Source organism: Aspergillus brasiliensis, assembly GCF_001889945.1.
Source record: "Aspergillus brasiliensis CBS 101740 unplaced genomic scaffold ASPBRscaffold_7, whole genome shotgun sequence".
In the NCBI taxonomy this organism is placed as follows: Eukaryota; Fungi; Ascomycota; class Eurotiomycetes; order Eurotiales; family Aspergillaceae; genus Aspergillus; species Aspergillus brasiliensis.
In genome coordinates this window covers 1,682,373-1,708,140 of record NW_027137448.1, presented here as the reverse complement: position 1 = coordinate 1,708,140, position 25,768 = coordinate 1,682,373, and the positions used below count along the sequence as shown (strand labels likewise).

The 25,768-nt window shown below is 48.3% G+C and overlaps 4 protein-coding genes across 4 annotated transcripts; 1 reads left to right on the top strand and 3 right to left on the bottom strand.

The window, feature by feature from the left end:
- Positions 1-7,267: 7,267 nt before the first annotated feature.
- On the bottom strand, positions 7,268-7,665 carry ASPBRDRAFT_196918 (uncharacterized protein; the record flags this gene model as incomplete). Its single annotated transcript, XM_067621043.1, has 2 exons — positions 7,268-7,354; positions 7,567-7,665. 2 exons carry the CDS (start codon positions 7,663-7,665, stop codon positions 7,268-7,270), a joined length of 186 nt encoding a protein of 61 aa, XP_067478667.1.
- A 2,937-nt stretch (positions 7,666-10,602) lies between these two features.
- On the bottom strand, positions 10,603-13,962 carry nut1 (putative RNA polymerase II mediator complex subunit Nut1; the record flags this gene model as incomplete). Its single annotated transcript, XM_067617905.1, has 6 exons — positions 10,603-11,729; positions 11,790-12,321; positions 12,369-12,875; positions 12,923-12,985; positions 13,034-13,284; positions 13,335-13,962. The coding sequence occupies 6 exons, from the start codon at positions 13,960-13,962 to the stop codon at positions 10,603-10,605; spliced, it is 3,108 nt and encodes a 1,035-aa protein (XP_067478666.1).
- Positions 13,963-20,219: 6,257 nt separating this feature from the next.
- On the bottom strand, positions 20,220-20,773 carry ASPBRDRAFT_612422 (uncharacterized protein). Its single transcript, XM_067628291.1, has one exon. It carries the CDS (start codon positions 20,708-20,710, stop codon positions 20,330-20,332), a length of 381 nt encoding a protein of 126 aa, XP_067478665.1. The 5' UTR covers positions 20,711-20,773; the 3' UTR covers positions 20,220-20,329.
- Positions 20,774-22,982: 2,209 nt separating this feature from the next.
- On the top strand, positions 22,983-24,153 carry ASPBRDRAFT_44348 (uncharacterized protein). Its single transcript, XM_067625178.1, has one exon. It carries the CDS (start codon positions 23,155-23,157, stop codon positions 23,815-23,817), a length of 663 nt encoding a protein of 220 aa, XP_067478664.1. The 5' UTR covers positions 22,983-23,154; the 3' UTR covers positions 23,818-24,153.
- The last annotated feature ends 1,615 nt before the right edge of the window (positions 24,154-25,768 follow it).

Below are 25,768 nucleotides of genomic sequence, written 5' to 3'. Positions count from 1 at the left end.
CGTGTGTAGCGATGTGACGAGATCGAGTCAAACGAACGATATTGAGGGGAACGGTCCCAGAACAGGAACCAGGGAAGTACCTGGTACTAACCCACTACTACCTGACGGAGAACGGGGACGAGCAGAAGCAGTTCTCCAGACTAGTTGGTGCGGTGACTGGCCTAGCAAAGTGGATAGCAAGCAGTGGTGGTTATCCACAGAACCGGTGGATTATGACTCGATTGGGATGTGGAGCAGACGATCGGTGCCCCTTGTGCACCTTGGGGTCTGTTTGGACTTTGGACAGACAACAATGAGGGAGGGAGAAACCACGGCTGGATGGATGAATTGATTGATTGATTAATGGGCGCGCAATGGGTGAAAGAAGGAAGAGAGGAACGCGCAATGATAAGGTCGTGTCCAGCCTGTCAAAATAATATACTTACTAGCGGTGCTTTGCTTCGGTATACAATCATCCCATCAAAAATCTCATCAAAAGCAATTAATAAATTCCCATTTGCAGTGCACTCCCCTGTACTTTCTTATTTTATTTTCATTTTTTATTTTCATATTTTTTTTTCTAATCCCAGTCGGAGTCGGGTCTGGTCTGGTCTGGTCTCTGTTTTTTTATTTTTCTATTTTCGATTCTTTTAATTTTTCCTTTTCAACATTTCTTCCTATTTTTTTCCCATTTTCTGTTCTGATTTTCTCTCCTTCCAGTACAACCTATTCATGTAAGTAGTATTTCTTATGTTCTTCTCAACCTTTCTTGGGTTCTTTTGGCTTTCTTCCCAGGCCCAGTTATTTTGATTTTCCCCTTTTTCTCTCCAATCTGCCTTTTTCCGAGGAACCCAAAGCCAAACCAGTGGCCGCCCAACGCACGCAACTAACCTTTTAGTCCTGCCCAAACGGTTATGATCTGCCATCACACAACCGGTGCAGTTCCAGGGTACTACGGCACGACCTATCTATCCATCCCATCATGCAATGTAATTTTTATTTTTATCCAATTTGCCTCTTCCCGCGTCCGATAACATGGAGCTACAATAATAATAATAATAAAAATATTATCAACAATAAATATCCACCCATGATATATGATCGCGATCGCGATAACTACTCAGCTTAAGTATCCATCTCCAGTGGTTTGTTTCTCCGGGTTGGAACTAACTGACTAAATAAAATAGTATACTCACTACTTAATTAGTTAGATACGTACGTACTTTCAAACCTACTTAGGTAGGTTAGCAGTGTAGGTTTACTTACTACTTGTGTACTTACAAGCCCATCATCCACCTAATTCCTACTAGCCACCTACACTACCAATAACTGGTGGACTACTAGTGCGGAAGCCCGTCTGTCGTCTGTCAAAAGTCAGTCAATCAGTCAATCAACCCAGGCAGGCAGGTTCCCGTCAGCATATTAAAAACGGCCACAGCAGACCTTCCCTTTTCCTTTTCTTTTTCACCCCTATGGCTTGGCCCTCGGCAGTGTAGTACGGAGTACGTACTTTTGAGAGAATAATAAAAAAAAGAAGTGGAATAGAAAGACAAATAGGAAAAAAGAGTCTGCTTAATCCATCCGTACTAATTGTACTTAGTGCGTGCAAGTGAGCAACTTTGACAGGCGGGCAACCCCCTCCTCCTTCCTTCCTTCCTTCCTTTTCGTTCCTGCTGCCTTCCCCTTCCCTTTCTCCAAATTAATAACGCGCGAGCTATGGTAATGTTCTAATTTGATTCGACTCGAAGTGAAAATAAAAATCAAAAATAAATCCTTCCCATCCACTGACCTTCCAGTAAATAGATTAAATTTTAATATATACGGATTCTGTTTAATTTATCCAAGCACATCATCCTTTTTTTTCTTTCTACTATTCTTCTTTTCCTTTTCGGAGTTTGCGCTAGACCTCGTTAGGGCAGGCCCACCGAGAAGGAGGATTGGTGAGTGGGGAGAAAGATGGACTTGTTGTATGGACAAACAGGGGTTTGAGTTTGAAGGGCCCAGGATATTGCTGGCAGTAGTTAGTTTGGCCTGTCTAACTAACTCCGTAGTTTAGCTACTTACTTAGTTGCTGCTGGAAGAAGAAGAAGAAGGAAAACGATGCTGAGATATAAGTTAGTAAGTGATAAGTAATATTTTTTATTTACTTCATTCTGGGCAATTTATGTATGTATGTATGTCTGTCTGTATATATTCCTTCCGCTTTCCAGCTAAGGTAGGTCGCTACCTACCTAAGCGGACAAACATAACTTTATGTGGTGGCAAAAAAAAAAAAAAAGCCCACGGCATCCCCTCACGTTTGCATACGCAGCTCTTAATCAAAGTCGCCTCTTTCTCTCTCTCCAAGAATTGAAGCAAAGCACCTCGTCACGATGGTCTGAATCCCTCAGATTCTGGATCTGGGGTACCATCGCTTGGACGAAACACATGAGCATAAGTGGGAGAAACGGAACCGATTAGTCAGAGAAATAGTACGAAAGTATGGGGAAAGAAGAAGGGCACACTTGGGTTGAGTGGAAAGTCAAAAGTCGGAAAAGTCGAAATTTTGGGACGTCGCAGACTGGTCACTGGAGGGGAAAGACTCGACTGGAGATCGACAAGGCAGTAACCATCCCACTGGGACCTCTCGAGAACTTTCTCGAGGCCATCATCCACTGACTTTACTTTTTCCTGCCCACCCCCCATCGTGGAAATGATTGGTCGGGTACTTTGTGGATGTTTCAATTGCCTCGACAGCTTCCGCATCGGCCCGTTCTGGCTGCTTGCTGTACAGTATCCTCTTTGGGATTACCCTGCGTATTTCGGCCTAGGCATCTGGATTACTGGCGTTCAGCTTTTTCGCCTCTTGCTAGTCGTGCGGTCCACAGAGGCGAACGTCAAGCAAGCGAGAGAAAAGAAAAGAAATAAACCAAAAAAGAAAGGATAACCAGTGGCAATCTAAAAATTCAGGATTATCCGAATTGAGCATTCTACTTTGCTACGTACCTGATGGGAAAACTAGTGCGGAGCTCCATTGGCCGAGAAAGTAACGGCCTCGAAATAGAAACCGATGGACGACAATCCGCGTCAATCAGGGCCCGGCAAAGATGGAGAGGAAGCAGCCAAGATGAGGGGCCAATAGGATGAAAAAGTGACCTATCGACTGTCACGGGGAAACGGGCAAGCAAAGCAATGAAAAAGAAGGATGAAGACTAAGGATGCATCATTCCCTCTACAGACCCACTGGCGAATCCACTGCCGAGCCAACGAGCTCTCCCAAGCTGCTGGCCCGGCTTTCTTGTTGTCTTTGACGGCCGAAGAGAAGCTCCAGGCTCAATTCTTAGCTGTGCGGATACTACGAGACACAAGAGACATGGCCAAGTCGAAGTATTTCCTAGCATTTCCTAGGTTATGAACTTTACTCGATCGGTTACGCGGTGCCGTGGAATCTGGTCGATATCGGATAACAAACCGCCAATTGCCGATAGTATCGAGATCACAACAATTTGAGCAACAAACAGAGCTCCCAAGTTCAGTTGTACAACCTTTCGAAGGGAATCACATGTCTCACCCAATGACCTACCATGCGTACTTTATTCGTACCTGCAGTCTAACCCTGTCTGCTGTGCAGCAGGTGAAGGGTGCAACCATGACGGCGATCCAGATGGTAGTTTTCTGTAGGGCGGTAACCACTTCCTCTGCTGGTTGTTGTTGGTGAATGAACAGATTACACACCTACGTCAGTGGTAGACCGTCAAGTCACAAGCTAACATCTTCAGATTGCCTGTGCACAGATTTGAGGAAAGTTATTTGTGGCACCGGATTATCTGCGACGCAAGGGCAAGTACTACCCCCGCTTGTGCCCGTATCCACCACCGATCGATATATAAAAACTCCGCTTACAAATGCACCATTACATAGGTTCATGAAACCGATACTTAATGATGATCTCCAATGTGTTTAAGACACGAGAACTGGATGCATCATGCATTATTTACATACGGCTCATACTCCTAAGCCTGCAGGAGTTTGACACTTGGCCACTGTGTTGATTATTGATTCTCCATAGGAATCGGATCATTGCCACTCCGACGCCTACCCCAACTCCAACTCCAACATACACATGAATAGTATTGAGTCGTCGAGCTTTAGCTATGAATCATGATGAACTTACCGAGGAATTGCCTACGTAGACACGGCCGGCTACATTACCACCACCACACCCCATAGCTAGATAGCTACAAAGTAACTCACTAGCAGTCAAACCCCAATTGTGCACGTAGATCCCCCTTGGCATTGTTAGTTAACATTCTTTCTTTGTCGTGTTATTTTTCCTTCTGATGGCGGAAAGTCTTTCGGAGGTCTCGAACTCTATACTCTTCCTTCACTCTTTCTCCCCCGCGCGCTCGGATAAGAGACTAAGTAGTTAGTCGTCAGCTGGTCAGTGAGTGAGTGATTAACTATGTGAATAGACATCCCGCTCAAGCGAGCTGATAACTATCTACTATCTAGTATCTAACTATCTATCAGGCAAAAGAATTAATGCGACAAAGAAAAAAAAAAAAAGAGATAAGCAAGCATGCATCTGTACGATGTATCGAGATCCCCCCCACACCATTACTACATAATACCCAAATATGAGTCGAGGAGAAGAGGGGGGAGAGGCGCAGTGCGATAATTACTTCTGCCGCGGAGACTCCGTCAGCTTGGTTCTCGGGTCTGATCGCCACGATTTAATCGGATGCGGCGTGAGGGCGCGCATACATGAGAAGAGAGGAGGGGGGGGGAGGCCCCCTACTAGTTTGGATCTCGCATGCATGACTGGGTGAAGTTTGGGAAGTGATAGGTACGAAGTAGTAGTTAGTAGGTAGTATGGAGTAGTAAGACTAGGTCTACGGAGTAGTTGGTAGGTACTAGGTAGGTTAGTGGTGGTGATGGTAGTGTTACAGTGCGTAATGCCAGATCGAGTAACTCTTCGTTACCTGTCGGAATGGGCTCCGCGTCTTCCGTTTAGTTTTTCAGTGAGAATGTACACGGCGTATAGTAGTTCCTCCCGCGTCGATTAAGTTCGAAATCAGACGATGAACAAAGACGACGTCCTGAGACGAGACACCCGGGCGCGGGACGAGGGACGAAGTACGACGCCGGTTTGGTGCTACTTGCTACTACTACTACTAACTACGGAGTACCTTACCCCAAAATTCACAAAGGAATGACAGGTCGTAAACGGATGATTTCCGACTACTCCGTCGCACAAAGGAATGATCATCGAACTATATACTGTGTAGGCATTAGGCACGCAGCCGGCGTTGTCCCACACACACACACACATACTCTGTACAATGTACACACAGCGGCCGTAGATAGATAGTTATTTAATTAGTTAGCTCGAAGGACGTGCTGACTGCTGACACCCGACCGTTGATGCCGGCAAGCTTGAGTCCAGACCAAAGGAGCGCTAAAAACCGAGTGGGAACTGCCTGTATCGGTTTAGGCTGACGGGTTAGTCGAGGGCAAAGTGGTCATCCTTCTCCAGAATCCCCTTTTGAACAAAGGGAGAGTCATCGAACTGGAGGACAATTTGACAAGGCTTGTTCATCCGCCAGGCCTAGAAACAACACGTGCCCGTCGCTGTATGCGGGACTAATTCTGGGAGGGGTTGGCTTGTGAACTAAACGAGGGTCAATGCTACTTCTTCCCTGTCACCTTGCTTTAGCGAGTATATATCTCCTGGGGGTTTCGAGTAAGTCGATTTGCAGATCCCGAGGTGATCAGATACCACAAGGCTCAGATACTAACAATGTGGCTAGGACCGAGGAAAGGACCAGCATCAATGCATCCATCCGTTCTGGAGCCAGAATACCGAAGCAATCCCCGATGAGGGGGTGATTGTGTGCTAGGCAGGCAGTATAGTATGCGCCTAAGGACAGCTAGACTAGCAAGCAGTAAGAACGACAACGGGATCTGCTCTGGCTGACACTCAACTAGAACCGAACAGGATTGACTCCGAAATTACTTTGACCTCATTTAATTCATTCTGGCGGATGGCAGGCCCAGAAATCCCCACCGCTAGGCACTAAAATTGTTAGATTCCGTCTATCATCCATCGCCCGTTCTCAAGGACGGGATGCTCGGCGACCGCACGGCGTGAATCAATTTCCACCGCGACAGTTCTTCCCCCCCCCCCACATAGGAAACCGCAGCAACGCGGGACGGCTCGAGTCACAACTGAGCCTGAGCCCACGCAAGGCTAGTCGTGTTCTGTTCTAGTCTATCCCCTGTGCCAGCGGAACGAAATGGATAGGAGGGAGGCGTTCCCTGGCTCGACGTGGATTGACCGGACCGCGTCGCGTCCGGGAGGGAGAGAGGACCCGTCTGTCGCGGGCGTGGATGAATGTAGGACATTCAAGTAGGATCGTGGGTAGGGATAGCGTGAATGACCCGATTCCTAGCTAGTAGCTCATTATCTCAGGGGGATAAGGAAGGGGTAATCCCACCGTGTGTTTGTGTGTGTGTGTATCTCCATTGGGAGCACTTTGCTTCTTTTCCCCTGCCTGCATCGATGCCTGAGATCTCAGGAATCCTCACGTGTCGGGTCAGGTGCTGGCCATCCCAAGATATACTTTCTTCATCACTTCCTTGGATTTCATTTCCGACCATCACATCACACTGATCGTCCTCCTTGCTCGATCTTGCTATTCGCTTCCTGTATCTACTCGTTCTGCCATCCATCCACGAACAATGTGCCACGGCCGAATAATCCCCTTTACCCTTCCGCCCCATCGGCCCACAATCGAGCACATCTGGATCTTCGGTCGCTAATAGAGACGTGAAACAGAGCGAGATGTCATTCCCATGGTACGCTGAACTTCGCTACTCAGTTTGCGGAGATTTCCCTATCTATCTGAGAACCCGTGGAGCCGTGCTGCTGACAGAGCATTAACTGGATCAGTCTGATCAAGTCGCAATTGTGGAACCCTCTGTCGGATTGTCGAGAGCCAGTGCGCACATCTGGTCTATGTGACTACTCGAGGCCTGGAGCACACACCAGTCGTCACGTTTGACAGGATGTAGCTCCTCGTGCTTCTAGATCGACGGCCATTGTATCCTGGCTCAATGTGCATGACAGCGCACGCTCGAATGGCTGATCAAATCCACAATGACGCCTACACTGACATCTCCGGTGACAGCATAGTGAGTAGATAGATCGAATTCATGCTTGACACTAGGATGGCCGAGTCGCCGACAACGCACAGTGGACTAAGTGGATCCTCATCGCCAATTATACCTCTTCAGACCAAAGAGCGAATTAGCGGTATGCCCTTCCAGTTATCGCCCGTGTCGCTCCACTCATGTTCTCAACTAATGCCTTGATTTCGCACGAGCGCACGGCCATCTGAAGAACCAGAATTAGCATCAATACAAATGACTTACAAAGTACGTTCTACCTTGCTTTTTGAAAATGGAACGCCCTCGTGCATTACCGCTCGCCCGCGCGATTGAATTCTTCAGGACCTGCATGTAGCCTGGATCCAACTAGTAGGTAGCTATCTGTTTTCTTCTGCCGTGGCGTCCGGACTACTCCGTGAGGGCATTGTCTAGGCTCACAGTGAGGCAGGATTTTCCAGGTGCATGCATGATATAGCGGATGGAGGCGCCAGGTTGCCTGGACAGGCGGTTCAGCTTCAGGATCAGCGTGCGATCCATTTTTCCTTTTTCCTCTTCCGTGAGGGACTAACCGATTGGTAGCTGTCAGTTTGCTCTAGCCAGTGCCGGTCGCACTAGCTTCATTCACCGAACCACGGTGACCCATTGCTCGAGCAATATCAGCGTGTGTAGTTGAAGCTGAGCATGGAACGCTTCGCATCTACTCCGTACTTAGGGTCGCTTTTGACATGACAACCTAAAGGATTAGACCTTCGGGAGGTCGGGAAACCAAGCACGAGCCATATATCCCCGACGGCTTATGCCTGAGCTATATGCTCCAACTCCGACCTCCAGGCCTTCTCCGCAATGGGCTAAATGTTAGTGTCGGTTTTTACGGGGGAGATGTTTGCGACAGGGAATCTAAGACCGTGAATGTTACGCCGCAGGATAGCCCGAAGAAGAAACCAATGTGCGCTGAAGAATATCCCCTCTGCCGCTACAGCCACGCCAGCTGGGTCCCTCGAAACCAGGGAAGGGCAAATGTCGGCCGATTATTGGTAGGCGCAGAAGAAGAAATACCGACGGAGAGACGCCGCATGTCGGTATGTGAAGTAGGTCGGCGCCTTCTGTCGGGGACCAACTTACCCAAACCAGCAACACTATCGGGGGTCCCTAGGAAAAATTTGCAGATTAGACCCATGCTAGAAGAACAGCTACTGCACCAGGTGCATACCGGCAAACAATATAAGAAAAAAGCACGAGCCATTCAGGATGCCTCGCTCACTTCCCAACTCGGATAAGCAGCCTAGTGCCATGCACGCTAACCAAACCATGCAGCTTTACTCGTGGGATTATTTTCGCCCCATCAGCCAATGATCGCTTCGACGCGCACGTTCTTCTGGCTTTTCACGTGCGGTGTGATTTGACTGCATTGTCACATCGGGTACTTTCTATTTTGGCAACCAGTCGTGTTTGTGCGGGATGAAAGTACCCCCAGGTACCTTGTACATGAGGCTGGCATATGTCAAAGTTGTCAAGCCTTGTCAGGGCCTAGGCTACTTGCTCATTGTTTGTCCTCGGGCTGAAGAAACCTCTGATTCATTCCGACAGGCTTCATTGTTTGCCCCTCTGCATAAAGAAGCATTCACCGCTGTTGGACTTTTGATCTCCGTATGCAATAATCTTGCCATTTTATTGCTTGTGATCGGGCAGATGTGACGCGTCGGGGAGCAAATACCTCGGATGGTGTATGTCTGCATGCGTCTCAATAGACATACTCCGTACGTTATTTTGCTGTGGACGCGATTGCGGACCTGCATAGTCGGGGACTAACTATACTATATGTCATTATAGACTATTTACTGAATGCGTCCGATGTCGTCCATAGACAACAACACTACATATTTCAGCTAGTTAAGAGACATCCACATATATATTCTCGCTTCACTCGTGACTAGTAGATTACTGTGTCTACAGTAGATACTCCACTTACTATTCAAACAATTGAACACTGCCACCCATCGAACTTATATATAGTATCCAAGACGGTAGTACTAGTATACCCCTCACCAATTGTGCGTAATGATTCCCACTACGCACTAGTACTAGCTGTAGACACTTTGACGCGCTCCATCCTAAGACCAACCACCTGCTATTAACAAGGAATCCTTTAGTTCTTGTCCATTATCTCTCTATAACAAAGCCCCCTTGAGTCACCATCACAATATCTGGTCCATTTTCAGACGAGAGACGAGAAAAGTTGTAATGAATACTGAAGTAAGCCTGTCTAGTAGTAACTAGCTTCTTAGCTTCCACTTTCATAGCTTCTAATATATCAATAGGGCCAAGAATTGGACTATAAGATCAGAATGTATGTAAATAAGCTCGGTACGCTATTGAAATACATAGGAGACTCGATTTGTTGAGATGTGCCAAGATGTGCCAGCTACGCTCGACCGACGCATTCCCTTTGAAGAATCAGGGAATCTAGGAGTTATGTGACTGTGATTATCAGGGGGTCGCGGTATTCATGTCGTGTAGCTAGTTTAGTGGGTCAGAGCTAAAGTCCTCTATCTACTCAGTTGGTGATTTCTCTTGATAAAATGGACCTGAGAAATGATGGAATTTGATTTTTATTAAGTGGTCTACTATTCAGAAGCTCACAATATATATTATATATATTTGGATGATCATCCTGGCTGGTTTCTAAGTATCACCGAGAAAGGAGGAACCCAAAGAAGACATGATGGACAAGGATAAGTTGGTGTCGCTTTTACTGTCTGCTAACTAACTGTCGAGGTTATCTTGAACTAGATAAATATTATTGGGTGTTTCAAATTAGATAGACACCATCTCTCTCTCTGTTCTTAGATCTCAGCTCCAGTCAACTAGTAATTTCGTGATACAATCATACTGCTTCCATTTTACTCTGTTTCTCAGACAGTGGCAGTGACAGTGGCACTTTTACACATAATACTTTACTCGAGGAATAGATCGCTATATATCTTTCTAGTAGGATGCTGCTGATAAATTCCTCCTTCATTATAAACTGTAGCCATCGTAAGCGAGCAGAGATGATGAGATACGGGAAGTAGTGAGGAAGATACATGGTAGGTTGACTTCGTCCGTGTTCAAAAGGGGAAGAAGCGCTTCACCAGAAATGAATCTAGTAGTTAATCAGCTAAGCTGTTTGAATGAATAGTGGGCATAGAAATTGCAGCAATGGAATTTGATCCGATCAATTGGAGGGAGATAGAGGAATGAGAGAGAGAGAGAGAGAGAGAGAGAGAGAGAGAGAGAGAGAGAGAGAGAGAGAGATAAGCCTATTCCTACTTACTAACTACTAGTATCCTGCAGGAGAGTTAAACTACTAAGGAGAATTATATATAAGGTTCGATTCATGATCGTATACTCCACACCTGCTCTATGCCAATCATACTACTTCATATCTCTAACCACAAACAATAGAATAATATTATAATCACACTAAAAATAAATCTAAAACAACCCTTCCATATCCAAATCCAAAAACTCGGGATTCCCCACCGCCATATCCGCCGCATTCAGCACATCATCAATGCTCGTATCCAACCCTCCACTCCCCATGCCTCCCATGCCTCCTGCTCCCCCGCTACCATCCATCCCCGCTGCCACCGCATTATCCAGCATCTGGTTGATAGTATTCTCTTCCTCCTCGTCGTGGGCTGCCGCCCCGGACGTGTCGAGGTCCATTTGCCCTGGGCCACCAACACCAACACCAACACCAAGCTGCATATTCTGGATGATATTGTTCATGTCCAGATTAGGAACCTGCGAGGGTGGAGTCAGCGCGGCGTTGACGCGACGCCATAGTCGCACGATAATTTCTGCGCGGAGCGGGTCCTTTTCGCTGATTTTGGGGACGGATTCGTGGAGTTGGTAGAGGGCGCCGCGGAGCGTGAGGAGGGGATTGCGCGGAGGAGGGTCTTTGTTTGTTGGGTCCATGTGGTGATGGTGAGGGGAGTAGGTGTTTTGGTCGACGGCGAAGGACTCGGCTAGCGGGGCGCAGATCATAGTGGCTGCGATGTCGAGGGCGAGGTCGCTGCTCCCTGTGGTAGCGGCGGAGGAGGTGGTGGCTTGGAGTTTGAGTTCGTCGATGAGGGCGCATAGTACACGCATGGAGCCCTGGATGTGGATGCCGGCGATAAGTTGGCGGTGGGTGTAGGATTGAGGAGCCATGCTCATGTCCGGGCTTGTGCTCCAGAGGATGAGCGATTGGAAGGTGTTGCGGATGCTGGAGAGGAGGCCGCCGGGCGTGTGCGCGGTCCAGGACTCGAGCTCGCTGCGGTGGGTGCTGCCGCTGCGTTGGAAGGAGAGGTAGGGCTCGAGGGCCTCGAGGATGGGTTTGATGGTGTCGTCGGGTTGACGGGCGCGGATGCTCTTGAGTTGTTCTTCGAGCGAGCGTGCGGTGATGTTTAACACGGTTCGGTGGATTTCTTTGGCTTCGCCGGAGATTGAGCTCGGGCTTATGAGGGACTGCAGGGTTTTGAGCGGGATGGAGGGGTCGCTTTCAGATTCCCAGATGTGATTGCCGAGCCAGTTTAGGGCGAGGATGAGAGAGGGGAGGAGGAAGGGCTCTAGGAGGTCTAGGTGGTGTTGTTAGCTTAGCTTAGTTTATAAAAGGGGGTTGGGGGTGTATAGCTTACATTCGAAGCCTCCCTTGAGGGTGTCAAAGTCTAGCTTTCCTGCTTCGCATGCTCCTAGACTTTGGTTGAAGAGCGTCGAAACGAGTAGGTAGAATTCCTGCGGACTGCAGGCGGACATGGTCTCCTCGCTGATACCCTCGGCCATGAACAGAGCGTTGATCCAGGACCCCAGATTCTTGTTCTGTTTCTCGCTAAGGTCGTCGAGCTTCTGGCTGCAGAAGCCATTCTCGAGTAGTCGCAAGACGAAGGAATTGCTGCCGCCGATTCCCATGTCCTGTGGTCGCAGATCGTACCGGAACTTGAAGGTCAGCACAAGTAATAGGATGCTTCCGAACTCGTCGTAGACTGGTTGGCTCTCGCCCTGGTCCTCGTCCCAGTGCCAGGCATCTAGCAAAGCGCACAGCGGTTGTAGGACTTGCTTCAAGTTCCGGAAAAGCAGAATCACATCCAGGGCCTGCGGGCGACGGGAGAGTGAGTTGCAGATGTTTTTCAACGTCATGGTCTCTTTTTGGTTGCAGAGATGGTGCATGACCTGTTTGTGTTAGCAGCGAGCTGAAACACAATAACTGAAGAGCCTACCTCTGTAATAGCACCCACTATCGCACCCGCGTTGCCCTCCATGGATTCAATCTCGTTAATCAACTGCTCTGCGCGCTCCGGATTGGCATTGATCTGCGAGACAAGCTCATCCTTATTATATGGGCCCCCGACGGGGAGAGTCTGCATTGGGTTCTCGCCCAATAGGCGCTCGATACTCGACTCGGGGATTAGCTTGTGCGAGGCACAAGCGAACAAAAACTCTTGTCGCACATCAGACAAGACTGTGTTGCTTTGCATTGCGAACATCTGTGAGAACGATGGAAATGTATTCGGATCAAGCCGGCTCAGAGCATGGCTAATGCAAATCTCCATCGGCAACGACACCATAGAGGCTGCCAACATGGCCGCGATAAAGGTGGGAAGCTTGTTCACTAGAAACGAGCGGAATAAGAACATTGATCTGCTAGACTCATTGCGGTAGCTAGCATTCGAGAGGACGTCGAACGAAGCTGTGATGAGCTCCTCGATAAGAACTCGATAGTGTCCCTGAGATGGTCAGCTACATGCTGTGACAAACATGTGGTCCAACTCACGCCGTATCTATTGGACAGGAAATTCAGCAGCATGCTATCATCCACCAAGGGGCGGCCCACGAGCTAGAATCCCGTCAGTGATATCCAAGTAACATGCAGCAGCTTACATACCATTGCATTGATATAAACATAGAGACCTGCTCTCGAATTAATCACAGGGCCGTCCATGACCGAGTCCTCAAACTGAAGCGCGTTAACATTGACATTTTCCATCATGGAGACATCCAACGCTTTAGACGGAGACTCTCCAAAAAGATTAAACTCTTTCTGCAAGCTATCCAAACGGTTACGAAGCGGCAGCGATACTTCCACACAGAGGGGAAGATAAGCTGACAACGCCTGCCCAAGCTTTATTTTCAACGCTATCAAACGTCAGTACGTCCTCAATGCTAGTAGTTGTTGATGCAAATACCTTCATGCGAATCAGCCGAAAGAACCTCCAGACCCTTAGCAGTCCCCGAAAGAGCAGCCAGCAGGATCCCCAGCGACTCAAACAACGACACAGCATCCGGAGAACTCATCAACCCGCCCGTCTGATGACTAGTATCCAAATGACTACTATGCCAAGCCACAACAGCCTGAATCCAATCGACAATCGACGCAAAGATACTCAATGCCTCCGCAAAAGTCCTGGAAGCAGTCCCCGTCGAAACCGAAAGCATAGCGTCCTGAACAACCCTGATATCCGTCATCAGGGTATAACACTTCCGTTTCTGTTTCCCTTGCACAGCAGCCTCCGGCGCAGATCCAGGCGACGGCTGCATTTTATCATGAATCGACGAATGCTTCAGCAGCGAATTCAGCATCGTCGAAGTCCGAACCAGACCCATCTTGCACAGACAGTCAATATACAAGGGAGGAAGGGGATCCCATTTAATCCCGGTGGCAAGCCGAGTCTCCAGCAGCACATCCAGCAGCGGGCCTTCAGCAATAGGATATCGCTGCATCAGCAGCCGCGTGAGGTTCTTGAACTCCGCGGCATCGATCCGGTGGAGCAAACATTGTTGGAGGAATGTCCCCCATTGTTCGGAGGATGTCATGTTCCAGATATTTTCGCGAGATTATCTGGCCTTGCGGAGTGCATAGCAGATTGGGGGAGAAGAGAATCTATATGGGACTCAATTTACACGTTCACTTGAACACAGCGATGATGAGGCGTCGAACATCATGTCCTTGGCCTCTTCTTGACAGCGGTTCAATCTGGGGAAAGCTTCGAACCGTTTGTTTGGGACGACGTCCGCTGGTGGTCACGTGGTATTAGATAAGCATGTCACATGATCACATGATGAGAGTGTCAAGGCTGAGGTCATACAGCGTGTGCTGAGGAGAACAAGGGATAGCCACAACATAGTTATGTGTGTATGAGTCTACGTCTCTAGTAGTATATGCACATAGAGACCTAGTTGTATATGAAAGGATCTGGACTCGATGTCATGTATCAAGTCTATCAATACAATGAGGACAACTGCGTAATTACAATACCATTCATGTTATGCTACGAAGTATGAAAGTCCGAGCACAAGACCCTGTGTAACCATAACCATGACCATCGGACATACTACCCAGCTTGATACATGACAGACAGAAGGAAATACATGAGACACCAGAATCGACTTAAACCTCAAATAGCATATGCAGCAAGCAAAAGTTTAGTGTCAATCAGTGTGCTCGGACGTTTACCGTGATGAGTTAGCCAAGCGATCTGGATCAAAAGTTGCTCACAAATACACAAACACCTGTCACGAAGCACCAATCAAGCCCGTCAGATCAAGGGTAAACGGCCGCCCTGGCGCACATCCAGGGCGAGGTGAACCATGGGACCAACTTGGGGGCCATGACGGACATGTACGAGTTCGATTGCTGAGTGGGGAATTGTCCACAGCGTTGACTGAAAGGGGATAATACTAATATGTTGAACCACTATCTGAAGTTCTGAACCACACAATGGGACTACCTCCCCACTCGTAAAAAGAATTAAGCGATGGAGATACTCTGTGAGTGCTAGACTAGATCTTGTGTGCATCTGGCCCTGGGTTTGATTTTTTTTTTCTCCCCTTCCCTTGCCGATCTCCCCACCCGAGAGATGGGGATCTCGGAAATCTGATCAGGAGTGACGAGGCCATAAACTAAAGGTGAGGTTTGGCTCGACGAGATGCCGGAAACCGGGATGTCTAACGAGCGTCACTCTTTCTTTCTCTCTCTCCCGGCCGAGAGAAAGTTACGATACGTATACCGCCCGAGCCGGGTGCTCGGGATTGTATTTCCTTGACACATGGGATTATTAGTGTAGCAGTATCGTAGTATATGTGAGGTCTGAAGAGTATGTCATAATATACGTACTGTAGTGATTAGTGATAGTGGTCAATGCGGATTGACAGGCTAGTTAGGTTATTAATATAGACTACTCCATAGAGGCGATTTATTACTGCAAAGTCTGTGCTGTTTCGCTTCACCAACTGAATCACGCCTAACAATGCAGGGTACTCTAAGAAATCATAGCTTCTGACTCGCAGTCTGCGGAATTTGCTCGGCTGGCCGGAAATACTGCCTAGTAAAAGTATTAGAGTTTGGTGGGCGAGGGGTCACTGAGCGGGCGATCTTGCATATGTGGGTAAGAATCGCCCGTCGGAATTACTGTCCCATCGCCCGGTACGGGAGTACTAGTAAGATCCAGTTTCCGTCCCGATCGAATCTTGAAATACCCTCGGTATTGCTTGGTGTATGCGCCGTATTAAAGGGCTACATGGTGTTATATCAAATTAAACGATTATATACCTTTCTTCTGCAGAGAGGGTAAATTGTGCTTGGCTCCATGTAGTACGCTATACATCCAAAGCATGAGTGTAGATAGTTGATCTAGGTATCTTACACTATACTTGGTAATACGTATGTAAGCGAGCTATGACCCCCCGACTTCGATGACGCGTCGCAACATGACAGAACCTGACTCGACAAATTCTCCGAGCCCGGCGCCTTGACTCAACTGGCATCTGCACTGTTCAGTTGCCTATATGACAAGTACGGTGACTAGGATGACTTGACATAAGAGAGATCGTAACATCCTCTCCTTGGGAAGCTAAACCGGTGAATCTAGCAGACACACCGCACGCCGCAGCCCAGATAGGAAACCGAACGAAGGATTCTTTCAGACGAGACGGGGATCTCCGACCAAATCTACAATAGCACTTCCGATGGATCGGATGTGGTTAGTAATCGGCTTAGTCTGAGCCCGAACATACGAAGATGTTACCAATCGCTGAAAGAACAGTAATCTGATACGATCATGCCCGCAGAGTGCAAGTGCTTGAAACTGACCGACAACTGGGTCTATGGCGATCATCCTTCCTCTTTGAGATGCTTCCCCTTTTCTGCCAGGGACGGGGATAGCAACACATTCGACAAAAGGAGTCAAAGGTCAGCTGAGCATCAAATTTAAGCCGTGTGAGGTGCCAAGGGGGATGTGTAAAGTACGTCACATATGGATCGATCCTGGTTGGTTGGTCTCCCGCGGTGGACGGAGTGCCAGACCCAAGGATCCATTGACCGTTTCGTTTCAGATTGAGTATCGATGGGCTCATTCGGGAAAGAGGGGGGAGTGCTTCTAATCGTTTATCCGGTATGAGCATGAACTAAATCGTCCCCAAAGGCTGCCTGAGCGAGAACTTTGGGGGATCATGCTATGTTCATTGGCGAGCCTACAGTAAGCGCCTTAGAATAGCTCAATGATGGTGTGCCAATCACGGGCCACTTAACTGGATTACTGACTCGTAGAAAGATCCTCTCAATTGGTGCCAGAAAATGTCCAAGGTACCGGAGACCCGGGGACACGCCCGACCTTCCTGCAGCGGACGAGTCCGTGGAACCCGAGACCGGAAGTTTGACGCTTCTATTATTACTAAGAATATCCCAATGATAGTAGCGAGCCAAGCAACGTACATATGGATGAAGCTCATGGTTCCCCGTGCACACCGAATACCAAACCCTAGGCCTGCCGGCGCGGGTCGGTATTTGGTCCGGCCTAAGCCCTCAAAAGGTAAGTCGGTGTGAAGCCTCGGTTGAACATGAAAAGCAAGGGACGCACATGCTACGTTCTGAGAATCATCCAGCAAGTGCGGCTCTTGAGAGTCCCTTTGGACTTCCTCTTCACTAGTATAAGCTGCCAGATATCAATGACTCACCATACGGTTCCTGATGAGTATAACGAAAGGATAAAAGGCCTGAGAAACAGGGACGGCGTGTCCGGGCTGTCTGATATAGTTGGCTCGAGTCGAAGAAGCGTAAGTAGATATCATCGCGAGGCTGTCTCAGAGGTTGTTCCACACCATGGCCCACATTCAAGGCAGAGAGGCCGAACGTGTAGATTTGCTGTGGAAACCGGAGATTAGCAACAATACAGCAGGCTTGATGCTTCCACGCCGTTTATCACCCCAGGTGGCATATTGCATGAGGAGATTTCGATTCATGATAAGCGAGAGTACGCGCCGGCTTTTTTATGAATTCCCTGGATGAAGCTGGCGGTAAGCTTTCCCATCTTTGCACTGAAGCCAAGGATAATCGAAAATTGGGATGAACATTGGCATGATGCTGAACAGACACCGATATGCGCGAGGAAGCACCAGTGAAGTAGTTTCTGTCCAAATGCGTTGAAGCATTACGTTGCAACAAAGACTCCCCTGCTTCATACCTATCTATCGTGTATGACTGTGATCAAAGACCGAATAATCCCTCGTCACTTTGCCCGATAATCTTGGCTCATTGCACGTTCCTATCAGGTAAGGTGAGCCTTGCTTAAACGCCCCTTCCATTGACGCTTCGGTTATGCAGTCTGGACACCACGGGACTAGACTAGGCTGTCAAAGCCTATTCATGAGGTGGTGATGCGACTTTGCTCTGACGATCATCGTATTACACCTGCATGGACGAATATATTGACGTCCATCACAACGTCGATCAGAAAGACGCAGATGGTTGCTAGAGCGGCCTCTGAAAGTCACTATTGTTTACTATTAGTACTAGCAGCCCACAACATCTAGTGGAGACTTCACCCACCTTGATGAATTAGCACCACGCCCTTGAGACAGCATCAATGTTCGGTCAACATCTGCAACACCGCACCACTAACAGCAGCTAGTGTGGCTGGCAAACCCTTGATCCTTGCAGAGATCTGTGGCTAGTGCAGACTAGTGGCAATAATCTGTGGCTGGAGATAACAGCCCCGCCACGGTGGCAAAAGATGCCGTGGCTGTGATGTCGATCGCTGTGGCGTCGGGGTCGCCGTCTGGCCAGAAGTTTTTCGCTTGCTGTAGGTAGTATCGTGGGCGAAGATCCCCATGCTATGTGAGTTAATATGAGCTCAGTCGGCAAAGGACAAGCAGGTACCAATTGAGTCGGTCAGGGTGACAAGTGACCTTCCTGAGGGTCGTTAAGGAGAGAAGGGGATGCTCAGAGTATAAATCGGACCGACCAGTGGAGAGTTTCAGATACAGGGCCGAACGGTAATTACACCGTATGAAAACGGTAAGTGTGAAAGAGAAACATGCATAACCCAAGTAAGCTCCGATCATCCCCTACATATGGTGTCCAGCTTCAATAGTTGCCTGGAGGTTGTCGGCTCCGAGCCCGTATTTGCTTGCCCAAGTGAGATGTCACACTTCCATTAGTTTCTCTCCGCTCAGGTTGCGGCCGAGCGACGGGTCAATTTTTGGTGGCAAAGGCGCATGCGAAGTCAAACATGAGCACAATGCATTATGCAGCTTTAGATTATCGAGCAGCCAATTGGACGGCCTGGAACTGCCATAGTGGATAGGATGAACGTGCTCGTGCATACATCCTCTTCGTGAATTCCGGGAATTGGTGATGCTGCCCCATTGATAGGTCGGCGGTGGTTCGAAATAATTTTAGAAGGAACAGATAGTATTTGAGATTCATGTAGCCTCACCTTGCATAGCTTCCAATCACCATTTTGTATACACCAGAATGGAAGTTATTGACGTATTGGATCGGATACGGTTGAATGTTCCTGTTTTCAGTGAATACCGGAATTGTTTTCCTTTGGAACCGGCCTCTACTGATGGACAGGGTAAGTGACTCCTACCCCCAGCGGTATTGGTGTCATATAACACGGTCAACGGTTATCTCGCATTGACTCCGTGATGTGTTGTGCGGTAAGGCGTGCTAAGCGCACGAAATGCAGTGGACCACTTTGATGTTGTAAGCACTTAGCCTGTTTGGAGCCATGCACATCGGGACCTAGAAAGGGAAAAAGCAAATGCCATCTCAGATCGACCAACGGTAACATAGGTCAACAAGCCACCGGTCAAATAAGCCACAGTGAGTTTATGGTTCGCGGTGCAGAGATACGACCCAGCTGTTTCGCCAGGTATCTGTCAAAGCCGCCCGGAAGAAGAATGCCTATCACCTGCACCTTGAGCATGGCGTCTCGTAAGCCGCAAGGTCTGAACAACCGTGCTTGTTTTAGGCTGCTTTCTCACCGCTCATCTGGACTTTCTCTCCTTCGCTGGTCCGGGTTTCATGCCCTGAACATGCGTGCAAATGTTGCTATCGGTCCCACAAGTTAGTCTACCAAAGAGTCTTATGTTATCGAGCGCGCAGTCATAGTCGGGAAATCTCAGTCATGGATACTAGCTGGTACATTCGATCGAGTAATTTCTTCTTCGTCGCGTAGAATTCTTCTGCCTGTATCAGCTCAGCTGGAACGCGAGCTGGCCGAATAGGGGAAAACATCAATAGAGGCCAAAGGCGGGACGTCATCACCGCCAGCATCCACCTTGTCAATGGGCTCAGCACTACAATAGCTCCACCAGTAAGGTGCAGAAACGGCCTGGCTATTGCGGTGAGTGGATCTGTGGCTGGTGTCAAGAAATCCGCGGCGTCACGGCGTGGCAAATTCTTTGGCATTAGCTTAGTTGAGCTGGAAGGCACCAGGCGGGACCCTACAATAGTACAATGTGATGGATTAGCAAAGGCTCGCTAATCACAGATATCCTGAATCCACCTGAGCTCGGGTAGATTATGCAGTCTAGTAAGACGCCAAAGCGATTTGAGTGTGATAGTTGGATCAAGGAACCCCGGTCCTTGAAGCTAGCCTGGGGAGAGACGTGAGAAGGAGAAAGTCAGTCAGTGATCGGGGACCCCATCCTTACCGAGTGCCCGACCGTATAGTACATTAATTACCATACCCTTGCGAGCAAAGCCCTGTGGGAGTTTGACCTGCATGAGTGGGGGTCAGCTGGCTGTCTCGGTCTGACTGTCCAGCGAGTCAAGTCTGCCATTGGTGGTCAGGTCGGACTAAATTCTGCTTCTTCTGCATCTTTCGTTTACTCTCCCCATTTGGCATCAGAGTGTATCATTCGAGCTTCCCGAAACTTTGCATGAAGGATGTCGAGACTAGAGAGATGACAAGGTCATTGTCGTAGGGGCCACGAAGACGTCGAAGACCCGTCCTGCGCCTGCAGGTCTTTCACGCAGCTGGTGGATTCGAGTCGTGGCCGATGACCAACTCATCATCCTACCTGTCGACTGGGAGTTTTGATCCCTGGAACTGATCTGTGCGCCTTTTACAGGTTCAGTGTAGCAGAGCTGCTTGCGCCTTCCGGAAATCACCATCAAGAAGGCCATGGAGTGAGAAGTTGGGGTGCTGATTACGAGAACACATAAGTCAACAAAGAAGACAATTTGGCAAGCATATAATAAATAAAAGAAAAGACCAGAATAGACCAGCAGAATGGCACTGAGCTGTCGATGCTGTACCCCGCTAAACTCCAACATGCATTAGCACAATAATTCATCCTTTTTCATCTGTCGGCCCAGTTGATGGCACCAACTCACTGAGGGGCGTGCCAGGCGACTTGGACTCGATGCAGTTCTAGGCAAGAAAGGCAAGGAAGATCAATCACCATCACACAGCTGATAGTCCAGGGAAGGGGTTCCTGACCGCCGCATGTACTACTAGCACTCGAGACTATTGGGAACGCCAATTACACCGCAGCCTTCGCGAAGACGGGCGATGCGAACTGGGATGCCGAAGCTGAAGCTGAAGGGTTCGTCGGCTTGATAATACGGCAGTGCCAAGGACACATGGCTGACAGGATGGATAATTGGTGATGGGGTAGTCCCAGTCCCCGGATCTCATCACCATTCAGACTGGCTATCATGAACCCGATGGACTGGGCACTGTGTTCATCTGTTTTGGCATGGATGATGATGACGGTTACCGACCACGGTAACGTATGGGGCCCGGGAGTGTCTGGTACCGTCAGCATACAGCGGAAGATACTGGGTCGGATTATGATCGGATGGACGATCTCACTTCTCGCACAGTTTCCCTTTTTTCTCTTATTCTTTTTTTTTTTTTTATTTTTACCTTTCCCTTTCCTTATGTTTCTCCTTCTGCAGTACCCTGGTAGAATTCATCTTCATGATACCTGATCGTCCAGGCCGGACACTATCTCCGATTATATGGACCTCCAACCGCAGGGTGTGTGTGTGAAGGATGCCGCCGGCATACCACTGCTTACCCGACTGAGCCGGGTGCAGTTTCAGAAGGCGATGCAGCTCAAGATCTGACCGCCGTCGAAGGCACGGATTGAAGGATACTATTACTCTTACTACCTACTCTCTACTACAACCACCCCTAAGGAGTCCAAACGTATGTACTTGAGACTTTACTGTGCAGCTGCACGGATATCTTCGATCTGAGCGACGGGCCTATCAGCATTTTTCCGGGTCCACTGGCCCAAAAGGACACGCGATGACCAGCGCTTTTTGCCATCCGCTAAGGGCGGAGCTGCTAAGTGCTAAGGTACGGGGCACCACCATCACCCTTCCCTACACTAGTCTTCCCTCCCTTTTCCCGGGTTCAGATGGGCTGTACCTGGTTTTGCCTTTTTTATTTTTGGGCAAGGGGAAAAAAAAAAAGGAATCATTAAATCTACCGTCTTGCCAGTTTGGATGTATGTAACAAAGGTAATACATTTATTTCCCCACTGATTTCGTGTTCATTTTGTATAATTTATTTTCTTTTCTTATGTCTATTCGATTTTATTGAGTTGCTACTTAATTTTAATACTCTTAAACTTTCTTCATAATAATGATGGGGTTTGCGCTGTGATGGATTCCCACGGGTAAGAATCCGCTCAGAACTAAACCAGCGTTGCCCTGTTCCCCAACGGACCACTGCCTAGTTTGGGGGTGGAGGGTTTAGTACTGGGATTTATTGCTTGCTGCTCACTAAAAAAAATCATTATTGGCTGTGGCCTAAAAAAAAAAATCCCATCAACCCGGATTAGATTCGAACAGACAGAAAGAAAGAAAAAAAAAATCATAATAATTAAAGGAAATATTAACAGCCAAAAAAGAAAGATAAAAATAAAAAAGAAAGTATCAGAAATCTTCTTATTTATATGATACAGTTTCTCGAGAACCACACCTTCTTCTCTCTTTCCAGTCCAGCCCAACCCAAAACCGAGAAGTTGACCCTATCGGGTACACCCGTTCTGGTTCTAGTCGCTCGTCAGGTCCCAAACAATATACAACACTACTTACGTCCACTTGCCAGCGCTGCTCCGCAATCTGACTCTTTTTTCTCCTTCGGCCGTTCCATTCTCAATTCACACTGCCTCTTCCTTTTCTTGGGTCCGAGGATTTATGTATGTCACATACCCCCCCGTTTCATCTCATCTCTTCAATGGACTCTCTTTCTATAAAGCCTCCGTCCCCTCCAAGTACTTCCTCCACCCGCTCCCTCTTTCCCCTCCTTGGCCTCGACCCATGCTCTGTCATGAGCTGCGCCTGTCTCCCCTCATAAATGGATCACGCCTAGCAGATGTCCATGAATGAATCTCACTCGGGTAGAGGACTAGGTTTTGCGATCAGGACTCTGTTTCGCTCCTCCCCATCGCCCTCCCCGACTCCTACCCCGCGACATCGAGTCTCTCTCCTTCGTCGAGGTCGGAGTATATTTTCCACCAGGTACGGTCTCATTGACATGTATTCAGTCATCTGGGTTCGGTGACGCTTGCTATTTTTACCCCGTGTTGTGCTAAGGGGCGGTTCCCATCACTGTTTCTCTCATCTCTGGCTTCAATTGTTCCGCTGGGACAATTGGAGAGAGAAGACGCCCAGCAAAGTCAAACGAATGTGAAGGAAGTGACTAAGTCTTCTGTCTAAACAGGAACCCTCGAAACGCGAGTAAACCTTCGTCCGGGTCCCCAATGCATGACTTCCAACAATTCAATTCGGCTGCGATGGTGGGACTTGCCCAAGCGTCTGCAGGCGACAACTTTGACATCTTCCAATGGCACCCGCGATATCAAAGCTGCCAGCGATACTTCTTAGATCATGCGCAACACAGCGATGCTGTTCAAGCACTTTCCGCTTTTTTGAACATCCGTCTTCCCTTTCAATGGCAGTCGAATCCTGTCATCAACTCTCACGCCGACCCATCACGACCCGCTGCTAGCCAGTCATCCGCATCCTCACCTGCCTCGAATATACCTCCCTCCGTCTCGCTGATTCCATACATCCGCCGCCTGGTGGCCACGGGAATGGATTTCCCTGGTGTGTTGCATGGGTTCTTCGGGGATGAATGGGGCACGGGCATTGGCCCGCTGCACGAGCAGGAACGGCGCAATTACCTCTTCGCCGCGAAGAGTGGTGGTTGGGCGGCCGTTAAAAAGGACTATGATATGCCACCACTCGAGACCATTCCGTTCCTCCGTCCCTTACAGGGACCGCTGGATTCGGAGATTGAGGCGGCGGAGCGGAGTTGGAGCGAATGGCTGGCCATGGAAGACTGGATGGTCGGGCCTCGAGCGCCTGACGTTCTTCGAGACTCATCCTCCCAAATCTCACGACATCACAGCTCACGAGGATAATTTACCCCAGGGTGCTCGGGGGGTTCTTTCTTTTTCCCTTTTACTCTTTTCTGCATACTTTTGCTACTTGGCTTGTTTTCTCTTTTCTATTCACACTGGTTTAACCCAACACTAGCCACGCTGGCGGTAGCACGGAGTTGGTGAGACTCATAGCATGAGACAACGATCATACGATATCTTGAATCATGAGCGCGATAGATATCGCGGGCCCACATAATGGTGTTCCGGCTTTGATTATTGAGGGAGCCCTGCGAACTCCTCGCAAGGGGCCAAAGATACCACAGAACAACAATTGAAATAAAACATCCGAAAAGAAACAGTGAAATCCAATCAAACATTTCATCCCTTCTTAGCCCCTATTCAGCCGTGGACGCGTTATCCTAAAAGGAAACTCCGCTTCAGGTAGAGTAAGTAGGGTACCTGACAGTCCCACCGCCACCCTTACCCCCTGCGCGCGTCGGGTAGCAGCTCCGATAGTCATGACGATAGATAGTACGAAGTTCAGCTTGATAGCCAGGTCTACTAATTGCGCTAAGTAAGTCAACTAGCGCAAGTCCGGCCTCCACGAAGCTGGACTCTCTTTTTTTTTTACGAACTTCTGATGCCTGAAACGGCGCCACCCCTGACACCCACGCCATCTGACGGACCGCGACATTAGCCGGAGATCCTCCCCTGTAGGACATATTCACTACATCCGATTAGTAATGTACGTATATCTATTCCTACGCAGACAAAAAGACCAAGGAAAAAAATACTCTACAAAGTAAGTATATAGATATATCCACGATTGCCGACGAACCCAACCGAGACCGGGCCCCACCGGTTCCTTACTACCTATCACAGATTCTATCTACTGACTACCCAGCGGAACCATCGATCTGGTACGGCAACGTCTTTACGAGTATCTGCAAATAATTAACTAATAGATCGAGATGCTTACAAAGCTAACTTTCGATCTCAAACCATAGATGGTAACCAAGATAGCATATACCACGATGCGAGGAGAGAAAAGATGTCGCCTACCAAGGAAGGTAGGGCAACCATCATCTTCGATCCGATATACCCGCTTCCGTTTTCTTTCCAACTAGTTAAAGCCAAAACAAAAACTTCATCCCCACAATTCGTTAGTATCTACCGTGGAAAAAGTCAATTCAGTGAACTTTCCGTCATCAGAGATTCTTCTTTACTAAAGTATAACTACTGTAGAAAGTAAGTTACTAAGTACTCTGTTGGTTGCCTTAGTTATAAAACACCCCAACTATTAAACAACACATGTATCTAAGTATGCAAGTAAGATTTATCATTCAAATCCCGAACACTGAACTAAGCTTGAAACAGAATCAAGCGTGAAATTAGTCAGTTACAGAGTAGGCAGGTATAACTACTCCGTAGTAAGCAGGAGACTAAAGAAAGGGGGGAGCCGCTATGAAAGAATAAACTTCTTCTGGAGTTTTCGATGGGGATGCCGGGTGTGGTAGTTTGTGGCGCGGCTGAAAGGCGGAGACTAAGACTCTTGGACTGGACTGGACTGAACTAGGAGATGTGGGAACTATTATCTTTCTGGTTAACTACGGAGTTATGTACTACGGGGGGAATGGGAAGTGGAGTGGATAGGATGGACTTGGGTTAGGTTAGGGTAGTTGTGGGTTTGGTTGGGTTAGGTTAGGTTAGGCTGGACTGCTATAGAGGGAAGTTAATACGCTGGTGAGTGTTGTTCACTTGGGAGGGATACTATGACGGTTATGCTATTATGGATAATATAGATTGTGATAGTAGTAACTTAGTTATATTATACATAATTCATTTTATAAAATATTGTATATACTAATCTACAATCTGTGGATAATAGAACTTCACCTCTTATATACTTCATGTTGAACGACGATGATGTACCTCTGAGTCGAGGAGAGAAATCCCACATGGTATTAACGCCGGAAATGTTTCGAATTAC

Coding starts and splice junctions, on each gene's coding strand:
- ASPBRDRAFT_612422 (XM_067628291.1), bottom strand. CDS start 20,710: ATGTTGGAGTTTAGCGGGGTACAGCATCGACAGCTCAGTGCCATTCTG.
- ASPBRDRAFT_44348 (XM_067625178.1), top strand. CDS start 23,155: ATGCATGACTTCCAACAATTCAATTCGGCTGCGATGGTGGGACTTGCC.